This window comes from Schistocerca piceifrons, chromosome 7, assembly GCF_021461385.2.
Source record: "Schistocerca piceifrons isolate TAMUIC-IGC-003096 chromosome 7, iqSchPice1.1, whole genome shotgun sequence".
Taxonomy (NCBI): domain Eukaryota; kingdom Metazoa; phylum Arthropoda; class Insecta; order Orthoptera; family Acrididae; genus Schistocerca; species Schistocerca piceifrons.
Window position 1 is genome coordinate 173644124 of NC_060144.1, and position 12025 is coordinate 173656148.

Genomic DNA, 12025 nt, shown 5'->3' on the forward strand with positions numbered 1-12025 from the left:
CGCGGCCGGTGCAACGGGACCCACGAGAAATTCGGGCCCCACAACGAACTTGCGACAACACGCTAGTTGGCTTGCCCGCCATACTTCACGACCGCTCGCTCCGTGCAGGACACACGGGAAATATTACACTACTGGCCATTAAAATTGCTACACCACGAAGATAACGTTCTACAGATGAGAAATTTAACCGACAGGAAGAAGATGCTGTGATATGCAAATGATTAGCTCTGCAGAGCATTCACACAAGGTTGGCGCCGGTGGAGACACCTACAACGTGCTGACATGAGGAAAGTTTCCACCCGATTTCTCATACACAAACAACAGTTGACCGGCGTTGCCTGGTGAAACGTTGTTGTGATGCCTCGTATAAGGAGGAGAAATGCGTACCATCACGTTTCCGGCTTTGATAAAGGTCGGATTGTAGCCTATCGCGATTGCGGTTTATAGTATCGCGACATTGCTGCTCCCGTTGGTCGAGATCCAATGACTATTAGCAGAATGGAATCAATGGGTTCAGGAGGGTAATACGGAACGCCGTGCAGGATCCCAACGGCCTCGTATCACTAGCAGTCGAGATGACAGGCATCTTATTCGCATGGCTGTAACGGATCGTGCGGCCACGTCTCGATCCCTGAGTCAGCAGATGGGGACGTTCGAAGACAACAACCATCTGCACGAACAGTTCGACGACGTTTACAGCAGCATGGACTATCCGCTCGGAGACCATGGCTGCGGTTACCCTTGACGCTGCATTACAGACAGGAGCGCCTGCGATGGTGTACTCAACGACGAACCTGGGTGCACGAATGGTAAAACGTCATTTTTTCGGATGAATCCAGGTTCTGTATACAGCATTATGGTGGTGGCATCCGTGTTTGGCGACATCGCGGTGAACGCCCATTGGAAGCGTGTATTCGTCATCACCATACTGGCGTATCACCCGTCGTGATGGTATGGGGTGCCATTGGTTACACGTCTCGGTCACCTCTTGTTCGTATGACGGCGCTTTTAACAGTGGACGTTACATTTCAGATGTGTTACGACCCGTGGCTCTACCCTTCATTTGATCCCTGCGAAACTCTACATTTCAGCAGGATAATGCACGACCGCTTGTTGCAGGTCCTATACGGGCCTTTCTGGATACAGAAAATGTTAGACTGCTGCCCTGGCCAGCACATTCTCCAGATCTCTCACCAACTGAAAACGTCTGGTCAATGGTGGCCATGCAATTGGCTTGTCACAATACGCCAGGCACTACTCTTGATGAACTGTGGTATCGTGTTGAAGCTGCATGGGCAGCTGTACTTGTACACGCCATCAAAGCTCTGTTTGACTCAATGCCCAGACGTATCAAGGCCGTTATCACGACCAGAGGTGGTTGTTCTGGGTACTGATTTCTCAGGATCTATGCACCTGAATTGCGTGAAAATGTAATCATATGTCAGTTCTAGTATATTTGTCCAATGAATACCCGTTTATCATCAGCATTTCTTCTTGGTGTAGCAATTTTAATGGCCAGTAGTGTATGTCAATGATAACGTACTGTGGAGTGCTATGTAGAGCTTGCATGCTTTAAACACGCAGTCAAGAATTATTGAACCCGCCTGAAACAGTTACTCGGTACCCGCCAGAGACGGCTGTTGTCACTCATAAGACCTGCAGTGTCACGTGCTGTGACGTACGCACCGCGGCCTGTCTTTCTCGAGGGCCTCACGGTATAATCATGGGCCGATCGTGGCACTGTCGCGTCATTGTTCTTTTTTTTTTTAACCGCCTGAAGAGTGCGTACTTTCTGGTTGCGTCCGTGATTGGGGCACTGGGCCACACATAGGCAGCTCTGAGGTCGGAGGAGAAGAAGCACTTCACTTTATCAGATTAATCTGTCGAATGCGGATGTTCTTTAAAATTAATTTCAAATTTTTGTGTTAAGTTGATTTCAGTGACTGTATGTGTTGGGCGTGCGGCAGGTGGCGTCTAGGGCGCTGCTGAAAGGGCGCACGCCGCCGCTCAGCCTGCCGGTGAACCACCCGGCCACGCTGCTGCCCGCCGTCGTCGCCTACTCCGTGCTGGCCGGCTTCAGCGACCTCGAGGACGATCACGTGAGTGCCACACAAATTACTCTATCGTGTACTATTTCTCATGCGCCTCACTAATTTCGGTGCGGTATTCCTGCGACGATGTGAAAGACAGTAGTTTACAGCAACGGGTACCTTCACCTGAAACCCCATAAACTTTGGATGCAGAATTTCAGAACAAGTTCCAAATGTCACCGACTGGAGGCACTGGCAGCACCCAATAACAAATGCACCATATTTTTTCTCGGCCAGTTTCGGTCGAAAAGATGCCTATTTGGTAGTCGAACAAAATGTAATATTCCCGCTTCAGTCCCTATGGTTTCATGAAGTTCCGATAGGTGGCGGCGCTGTACGTAGCCCTATCAAGGTCTATATGGGGAAGGTTTGGACACCAGTGTTCCTTATGGTTGGGTTGGGTTGTTTGACGGAAGAGACCAAACAGCATGGTCATCGGTCGCATCGGATTAGGGAAGGATGGTGAAGGAAGTCGGCCGTGCCCTTTCAAAGGAACCATCCAGGCATTTGCCTGGAGCGATTTAGGGAAATCACGGAAAACCTAAATCAGGATGGCCGGACGCGGGATTGAACCGTCGTCCTCCCGAATGCGAGTCCAGTGTGCTAACCACTGCGCCACCTCGCTCGGTGTGTTCCTTATGCAGCCGCCATATTGGAGCTAGAGCAGACGACACAGTGCTAAGTCGCTAGGGAAGAGAGCAGTTGCTTTCGGAAATTATTATCGTTCCGAAGGCAGTTTGCCTGTCTTTTGTGTCGGAAATTATATATTTAAGCTTAAAAACAAAATTCTGACAATTTGTAAGACCAATATCGCTCATTTCGTTTGAGTAAAACGGTATGCCTTCATAAATTTTTTTACCTGCTCATTGAAAACACTTCACATGAAAATCTGATGCGGCATTATCACAATCAAACCGTGACTGTCACGTCTGCTACATAAGTTGTTGGGCGAATTCTGGTACCGCGCGCCGCGGAATTTCAATCCTCGCCAGACGTCATGGACGTCGAAGACCCCTAGAGGTCTCTGCACCATCGCGCCGTAAGCTGTGGCGGCGCGCGCCTCCTGGCCCGAATGTAGTGTGAGTGCACCACAGTGGAACGCGTGGTTGCAGCGGTCAATAGCGGCGTCCCCGATAGAATACTTTTAAGTGCCTGCCTCTCGCTCAGCCAGCCGGTCTAACATTGCGTACGTCTCAGGACATATCGCCTCGCCTTAGACAGCGTATTTACTTTCGTGTTTTGTTTATGAGTGGACGTGGTTGTCTAGTTAGGTGTTCTTGACTCTGTTGTCTCGTTCTTGTTGCTGTCGTAAGGTCCTTCATTGGTCGTGTCCTTCCTCTCCGTTGTGTTGTTGTTCGCGGACCGCTTCGCGGGTCCCGCCGTCTTTTCGTCACTTCAACCCCGCGGCTGTTCCTGTCGCCGTTACAACACGAATAGTTACATGCACTATGTGATCAAAAGCATCCGGAAACCCCCCAAAACATAGGTGTTTCCCCCTACAAACATTCGTATTGGCGCCCTCGGTAAATAGAATTGAAATGGTCTTATGTATTGATATGCATAATGAAGGTACTAACTGCGGAAATTCCGCACATTGATGACAAGGAAAAAAGACTCAGAACAGTGAAGCAGTAAAGAATAAGAAAGCAGACAATAATGGCTACTTGAGACAGTGTTTTAGCTACCTAATGTTCCCGGCAGCCTGGAACAAGTGACTACTGGACGAAGTCTTCCGACTTCTACTAATTCAGGACTAGGGAATCGGACTACAAAGATACAGTTTTTTGCCGCGCGGGATTAGCCAAGCGGTCTCGGGCGCTGCAGCCATGGACCGTGCGGCTGGTCCCGGCGGAGGTTCGAGTCCTCCCGCGGGCGTGGGTGTGTGTGTGTTTGTCCTTAGGATAATTTAGGTTAAGTATTGTGTAAGCTTAGGGACTGATGACCTTAGCAGTCAAGTCCCATAAGATTTCACACACTAGATACAGTTTACACTCGGTAACTCTGTTTGTGAAACCGACCCGTAAACGGTATTTATGAGTCCAAAGATATGTAAAATCTAAGTTTCTCTTAATTTAGTGGCCTTTATTTACAAATATTCCTACGGTAAGGCTTCAAAATTTAAAACGACGTTAGCGATCTATGTCAATGAAGAGCGTTGGTTGGTTCCTCCCTGTGCCGTCAGTCAGTCGGTCGCAATCAGATTAATAACAGCAAAACGAGGAAAGATTCCACATCACTTTATTTACTGCAGGCCTGTAAGCTTTCTTCTGGTAATCTGAAAAGCTTTTAGAAACTTCAGAAATGTTTTCACATGTTTATAGACTATTATTGAAAGTTAGTTGATATTGTTGAGGAAGGAAGCTTTGAATAATTTTGTAGATATTATCAATACTAAAAATACGTATGGACAGTTTTAGTAAAAGAAATACAACAATAAAGTGTTATTTTTCGGTACAAATTAATTAAACAATGCTGGTCTGTGCAAAAAATATTTTATCTCATACATGAATGGCGTCTTTAAAAAATGACCTCAATTTTAATGTTTTCAACCAGTCCTATTCTTACCATTAGTTATCGATTAAACATAAATCGCTAATCTTACTTAATCAAGCTAATGACTGCTAATAAAAACTCTCAGTAACATGAAGGTAGTATTATTTAAAATTAAGAAGATATGACCCTCACCAATTGTTTTGTGTTGTCGAAATTGTAGACTGTAGATGCACACCCCTGTGACGGTTCCAATTCTGTAGCGCAAGCAACATCAAATTCCTTACGAGGGTTTTTGGCCCTACGCTCACGTTTTCCAAAATAATCTGTTAGCTTGCGTCTTTATTCAGTCACTTAAATCTCTAATACACTATTATTTCAGAAAAAATTGACACTTCATGACGTATGATTCGGTCACATTACTCAGTTACACACTTCAATAATGTCAATAATTGTAAGCGGAAGACAAGTGTTCGCGACAGCACGTGGAAGAGTTGGAACTAGTGGGGGGACAACCTACAGTTTTTAACTATCGATTGGTCAGTCGATTGTTTTCCGTCCATCGGTTTCTTCACTCGGTTGCAGCCGTTATATGAATGTTTACACTCCGGGTTTGAGTTATTTTATTTACATTCTCTTTCAGCATTTTCGGTTATCAATTTTTGGTTGATTTTTAAAGTTTAATATCAGATGCTGCGCTGTACATTTCTGTATATATAAATGAATCACTTTTTAACGCGTTTCTGAAATATGTAAATAAAACTATAAATATAAAATTGTAAAAATCGTTTTGGAACACCCTGTATTTTCCGTACTTCTTTATTGAGACAATGACTGAATAGTTTAAACGTCATTTGCCTTCTACTCATTGAGCTGTATTAAAAAGGACTTCATTTACGTTCATATTCCTTACTGCAAACGCGTACTACGTTTGAACATGAACGGCTCTATAATGCGCTTCCACAAATTCCTGTTATTCTCGTGAGTAGTTTATATCTACTGGTCGGTAGTTGGCGCGCGCCCGGTGGCGTTGCCAGCACTGCAACGCGTCTACAGAACGTGTGTGCCCGGTAAAATAATACGATTGGACCCAGATGTCCGGCGATTTCGAAGTTTTTGTCTGAGGTCAGCAAATTAGGTGTGGGTGAACATACCCGGTATACCTAACTTTCTTGATTATTGTAAGTGGTACATTAACATACATCCAAAGTATATTAATAAATAATAAGACGCCCATTTTAAGTTAAATGATATTTTTCAGTGAACACATGTTGTGTCGTGGGGCGATCACTCTGTTTTTCAAATAATTGAAAAGCCACGATCGCTTCAATCGTTTATTAGATGACCGGTTTCAGCACTCTGAATGTGCCATCATCAGATCTGTGAAGGTATAACATAACAGGTTTGAGGGAGGGCTTACACGAGTTAACTATGTACATTACAATTATTAGAGAACCGCATACCTGAAACGTGAATTAACATTTCTAAAACCATATGGACATTATGGCATATGAGGCACACCATCTGATAAAATGACTGTCACAACCAATAAAAATAATAAAAAAACTGCTCTCATGTTCGTTCTTTCCATAAAACATAAAACTGAAGTCACCAGACAGAACTACCACTGCTCGCCTAACACCGATCGGCATTATCACTGCCCTATTCCGCGCAGGTTTACCTGCTGTGATTCTAGCGGTTCACAACAGGCCACCAGATAGCGCTGTCAAAGCAACACATACACAATCCCACGGTATAACCACTCATTACTACTAAAACACAAAAGTTTTGTAAGGCGCTAATGGATAATGTCTGTGCCTCACATGCTTTTACTTTGTAATTGACGTACTTTATAGTGATTTTAGTATGTACAGGATATGTATGTGCAAATGTGGGCTTTGCATCGGTATGTGACAAGCAGTTATAGTAAAGTTGTGTTTTAGTAGTAATGAGTGGTTATACCGTGGGACGGTGTATGCGCTGCTCGGACAGCGCTATCTGGTAGCCGGTTGTGAACCGCTAGAATCACAGCAGGTAAACCTGTGCGGAATAGGGCAGTGATGATTCCGACGGTGTTAGGCGAGCAATGGTAGTTTTATCTGGTGACTTCAGTTTTATGTTTTATGGAAAGAACGACCATGAGAGCAGTTTTTTTATTATTTTTTATTGGTTGCGACAATGATTTTATCAGATGGTCTGCCTCATATGCCATAATGTCCATATGGTTTTAGAAACATTAATCCACGATCAGGTATGTGGTTCTGAAATAATTGTAATGTATATAGCTAACTCATGTAAGCCCTCCCTCAAACCTGTTATGTTATACCTTCACAGATCTGATGATGGCACCTTCAGAGTGCTGAAACCGGTCATCTAATAAACGATTGAAGCGATCGTGGCTTTTCAATTATTTTAAATGAAATTTATTGGTTTAGATAGCCAGCTATTTGCCGCTTTTTTCTTTTGTTAAAATGTGTTTGAAATGCATTGCAACCTATATTGCAATATAATTATAAAAAAATGATTGAATCTATTGAAGTTATATATTCGCTGATTTCTGAAGTCATTTTATCCAGTGTAATATGATACTCCATTGGGGGGGAACGGGGGTATAGCCTCCACCCCCATCCCGTTGCAACCGCTCCTGATCACAGTTATTGATGTCCTTTCAGGTATGATGAGATTAACAATATAGCGCTACGACCACCTGTCGTTCTCTCTCTCTCTCTCTCTCTCTCTCTCTCTCTCTCTCTCTGTGTGTGTGTGTGTGTGTGTGTGTGTGTGTGTGTGTGTGTGTGTGTGTGTGTGTGTGAGTAGATATATTGAACTGACACAGCCGAAGTGTTTTGTCTGCAACGGCAGAGATACACACGTCCAGAGAGGAAAGGGTTAAGATTACTCTACGTAGAAAAGTAAGGTGACGAACGGAAGGCGAATATCACATGGCGAAGAATAATAACGACTGTACTATCGATAACTATGTAGTAAAAATCAACTAAAAATTTAACAATTTCAACAAGTATGAAGCTGCATCATGTGTGACTCTTTCAATGTCTTCGCTGGAGTAACTCTTACTGCGAATATGGAGTAATAACAGGAGTAATAAATAATATTTTGTTGGTTTTTTGGTCTTGGAATCTTGGGCTGACGTTTGTTGGAAGATTTTCCTGACATTTAGAAAGCTGGCATTGTCAAAGAATGAGCCTTCATTGTTGGTGGAGGAGATTACATACAGGGATTGGACAAAAATATGGTAACACGAAAACCAAAACACACTACCACGACTAATACGTTGTAGGAAACCCCTTGGCATTCAAAATATCAAGTCCTCTCGGAATGGATAAATACAGGTATTTTATGGATTCCAGGGGAATATTATACCATTCTTCCTTCAAAATAATGGAAATTTCAGGTAACGATGATGGAGGCGTCTATCAGTGACGCGCCGTTCTCCCCAAAGTAGACCATAAAGCACAAAGGCTCAATAATTCTGAGGTCTGCTGACTGTGGTGGCCAGAGGAGGTGCGATAATTCGCCCTCGTGCTCTCGCAACCAGTCCCGAACGATGCGAGCTGTGTGAAGCGGGGCCCTGTCGCCTTGGAACACAGCGTCACCAATGAGGTACAAACATTCAGTCATGGGATGGCCCTGATCAGCCAAAATTGTCCCATAATCCTTTGCAGTGATGCGACTATGCTGAGTAAGCACGGGGAGGGTGCCAACTTTCCAAAACTTCTGTGGGTGCTTATCAATGGCGGGATGTAGTGTGGGACTCTCGATATTTTTTTAAATGATTATCATTTATAATCTTTTATGATCATTGCCTGTGTTATAAAGATCAGTGCTGTGATGACGTAAAACTTACCGGTGCTATAAGCATACGCTGAGACTGCGCTCTCTCAGTCGGTAACACAGCTGCCTTAATAGCAAACTCGAGTTCAGATGTACGTGGATGAACCCACAGACCCAGAGACCTAACTTACGCGATACGGACCCTCCTGCAAAAATAAAAATCCTGACCCCCTAACATAAAATGTATAACCTATCATTAAGTAACGGAACTTTCATTACAGCAGGTAAAACAGAAATTAAATGGAGCGTGTTGTAAAATCCCATATAATATAAACAAAAAGATCATTCGTTTACTATATTCAAAGTATTAAACAAAAATTATTAATACCGATAAACGTTATTAAAAATGAAACACATTATAGTGAGTGACAGTCAACATCAATAAGCATAGACTTATAGTTCTATCTGTTATCTGATTGATTTGTACTTATAAAATCTCACTGTACTCACCTTGACCTCTAGTAAAACTGGATCATCCAGTGTACCTTCTGTGATGGAAGGTATTGATTATTTCACTGGTGTCACTTTGGATACTGTGGAGGCTGAGTTCGCTAACTCTGTCTGGGGACATAGAATTCCTAAAATAGAGTTGTTGTTGTTGTTGTTGTTGTGGTCTTCAGTCCTGAGACTGGTTTGATGCAGCTCTCCATGCTACTCTATCCTGTGCAAGCTTTTTCATCTCCCAGTACCTACTGCAACCTACATCCTTCTGAATCTGCTTAGTGTATTCATCTCTTGGTCTCCCTCTACGATTTTTACCCTCCACGCTGCCCTCCAATACTAAATTGGTGATCCCTTGATGCCTCAGAACATGTCCTACCAACCGATCCCTTCTTCTGGTCAAGTTGTGCCACAAACTTCTCTTCTCCCCAATCCTATTCAATACTTCCTCATTAGTTATGTGATCTACCCATCTAATCTTCAGCATTCTTCTGTAGCACCACATTTCGAAAGCTTCTATTCTCTTCTTGTCCAAACTATTTATCGTCCATGTTTCACTTCCATATATGGCTACACTCCATACAAATACTTTCAGAAATGACTTCCTGACACTTAAATCAATACTGGATGTTAACAAATTTCTCTTCTTCAGAAACGCTTTCCTTGCCATTGCCAGCCTACATTTTATATCCTCTCTACTTCGACCATCATCAGTTATTTTGCTCCCCAAATAGCAAAACTCCTTTACTACTTTAAGTGCCTCATTTCCTAATCTAATTCCCTCAGCATCACCCGACTTAATTAGACTACATTCCATTATCCTTGTTTTGCTTTTGTTTATGTTCATCTTATATCCTCCTTTCAAGACACTGTCCATTCCATTCAACTGCTCTTCCAAGTCCTTTGCTGTCTCTGACAGAATTACAATGTCATCGGCGAACCTCAAAGTTTTTATTTCTTCTCCATGAATTTTAATACCTACTCCGAATTTTTCTTTTGTTTCCTTTACTGCTTGCTCAATATACAGATTGAACAACATCGGGGAGAGGCTACAACCCTGTCTCACTCCCTTCCCAACCACTGCTTCCCTTTCATGTCCCTCGACTCTTATAACCGCCATCTGGTTTCTGTACAAATTGTAAATAGCCTTTCGCTCCCTGTAATTTACCCCTGCCACCTTTAGAATTTGAAAGAGAGTATTCCAGTCAACATTGTCAAAAGCTTTCTCTAAGTCTACAAATGCTAGAAACGTAGGTTTGCCTTTCCTTAATATTTCTTCTAAGATAAGTCGTAAGGTCAGTATTGCCTCACGTGTTCCAGTGTTTCTACGGAATTTGCCCTCGGGAAAAATTACGGCTGTAGTTTCCCCTTGCTTAGAGTATGGACTTCAAAAATAAGCGTTCAGTCGAAGAAACAGTAGCAGGGGTAGTTAAAAACAGGTGAAATTTTAATCTGGGGCGCTACTGCTACGATTGAATTCACTTTTACTAATAGTTTTGTTAATCAGTTACCGAAGTTAATGAGGCTATTTCTTTTTTCAGACCTTTTTTGGCCCGGAGAATTTTCTAGATAAATCCTCCTCATATTCTTTTTGAAGAATTACTACTGCGTTGTGAAGCAAAATTTGTAAATTTTGGGAAAATATTTTTGAAGAAATGGTTAACATTATGCATACCAATAAATTTGCTCTTTTACTTTGCTACAGTGATGTGGAAACAGCCATTAAAATGTCGCATTTGTTTGCCAATGTTGTAGCCAATGACATTGCTTCTTAAAACTTGTGTCGAAGCTGCATCTGAACAAGACGTAGTCTGTAACAGTCGGCCTCCTTGTATCTGGGATTATTCTTTATTAACCTGTCAGTACACGCAGGTGGTCTGTCACACCAAGGAGAATATTTTCACATTAATGCAATGTCTGAAAGTTGTTTCCAAGAAGCTGTCTTCTCAGTACCTTTAAGTGAGTGTAATAAGAGTCGTTTGGTATGGTGTATCTGGTATTTCAACAGTAACACTTCCGGTTAGCTCAGAACAAAGAGGTATAGGCTCTCACAGGCCAGCCGCGTGCACTGGTGTCAGTTTAATTTTAGCTTCGCCAAGGCACGTGCGCGCATATTTGCGGTATCTGCTTAGTTTAGTGGTAGAACAGATTTTTTCGTGCTTTGTACATTATTTTAGTGTGTTGTAAGCGTTGTAACTGCATCCTGGCTTATTCTTACGAGGCACAGGAGGAGAGAATTAGGTACTTGATTCAAGAAGTAATGGCTGAAAGTGACGTTGGTGATTCTGAAGATGGAGAAATCGACTTTGAAGAAATCCATATTGGAAAAGTGATTCCGGCACAGAACAAAAAACGCCGAGTGATGAATCAGAAGACAGCGATTGTGGTGCTGACAGTGACGTGTTTGTCGGTAGAGACGGAACAGTATGGAACTCAGGTGCTCCGCCAAAGAACTCCCGCATACGTTGTCATAACATCATAACTCATTTACCAGGTGTGAAAGGTGCTGCGCAAAGTGCTACAAATCCTCTACAGTGCTGGGAACTGTTTTTCGATGAAAACATTATACGCATACTCGTTGACTGCGCTAACAGGTACCTTCAAAGTACCCAGGGAAACTTTTCAAGGGAAAGAGATGCACAACAAACTAATAAAGCTGAAATAAAGGCCTTATTGGGATTATTGTACTACGCTGGTGTAATGCGTGCTCATCGACTAAGTCAACAAGATTTGTGGCGAACAGATGGCACAGGAGTTGAAATATTTCATCTCACAATGGGCATAAACAGATTTCGTTTTCTCCTTCGATGCCTCAGATTCGAAGATAAAGAAACGAGAATGGAAAGGGAGAAAACAGATCACATGGCGGCGATAAGATAGGTGTCCAGTCTAATTGTTGAAAATTTTCCGAAAACTTATACAGTTTCTGAATACGTGACAGTTGATGGAAAAACTTGAAGCACTCCGTGGAAGATGCAGATTCCGACAGTACATGCCAAATAAGCCAAACAAGTATGGAGTAAAGATTTTTGCAGCAGTGGATGCCAGAATGTTTTACACATTCAACGTGGAGGTGTATGTTGGGCAACAGCCTGAAGGCCCTTACAGACAGAACAAAAGACCAGCTGAACCTGTTCAAAGACTTTGCCAAC

The 12025-nt window shown here is 42.8% G+C and overlaps 1 protein-coding gene across 1 annotated transcript in view; it reads left to right on the forward strand.

Annotated features, from left to right (window-relative positions):
* Positions 1-12025, forward strand: part of LOC124804846 (lipase 3-like) — a 212029-nt gene that overhangs the window by 155284 nt on the left and 44720 nt on the right. Inside the window, exon 5 of the mRNA XM_047265197.1 lies at positions 1968-2099. Within this exon, the coding sequence (XP_047121153.1) occupies positions 1968-2099 (132 nt within the window). The remainder of the gene's footprint in view (positions 1-1967; positions 2100-12025) is intronic.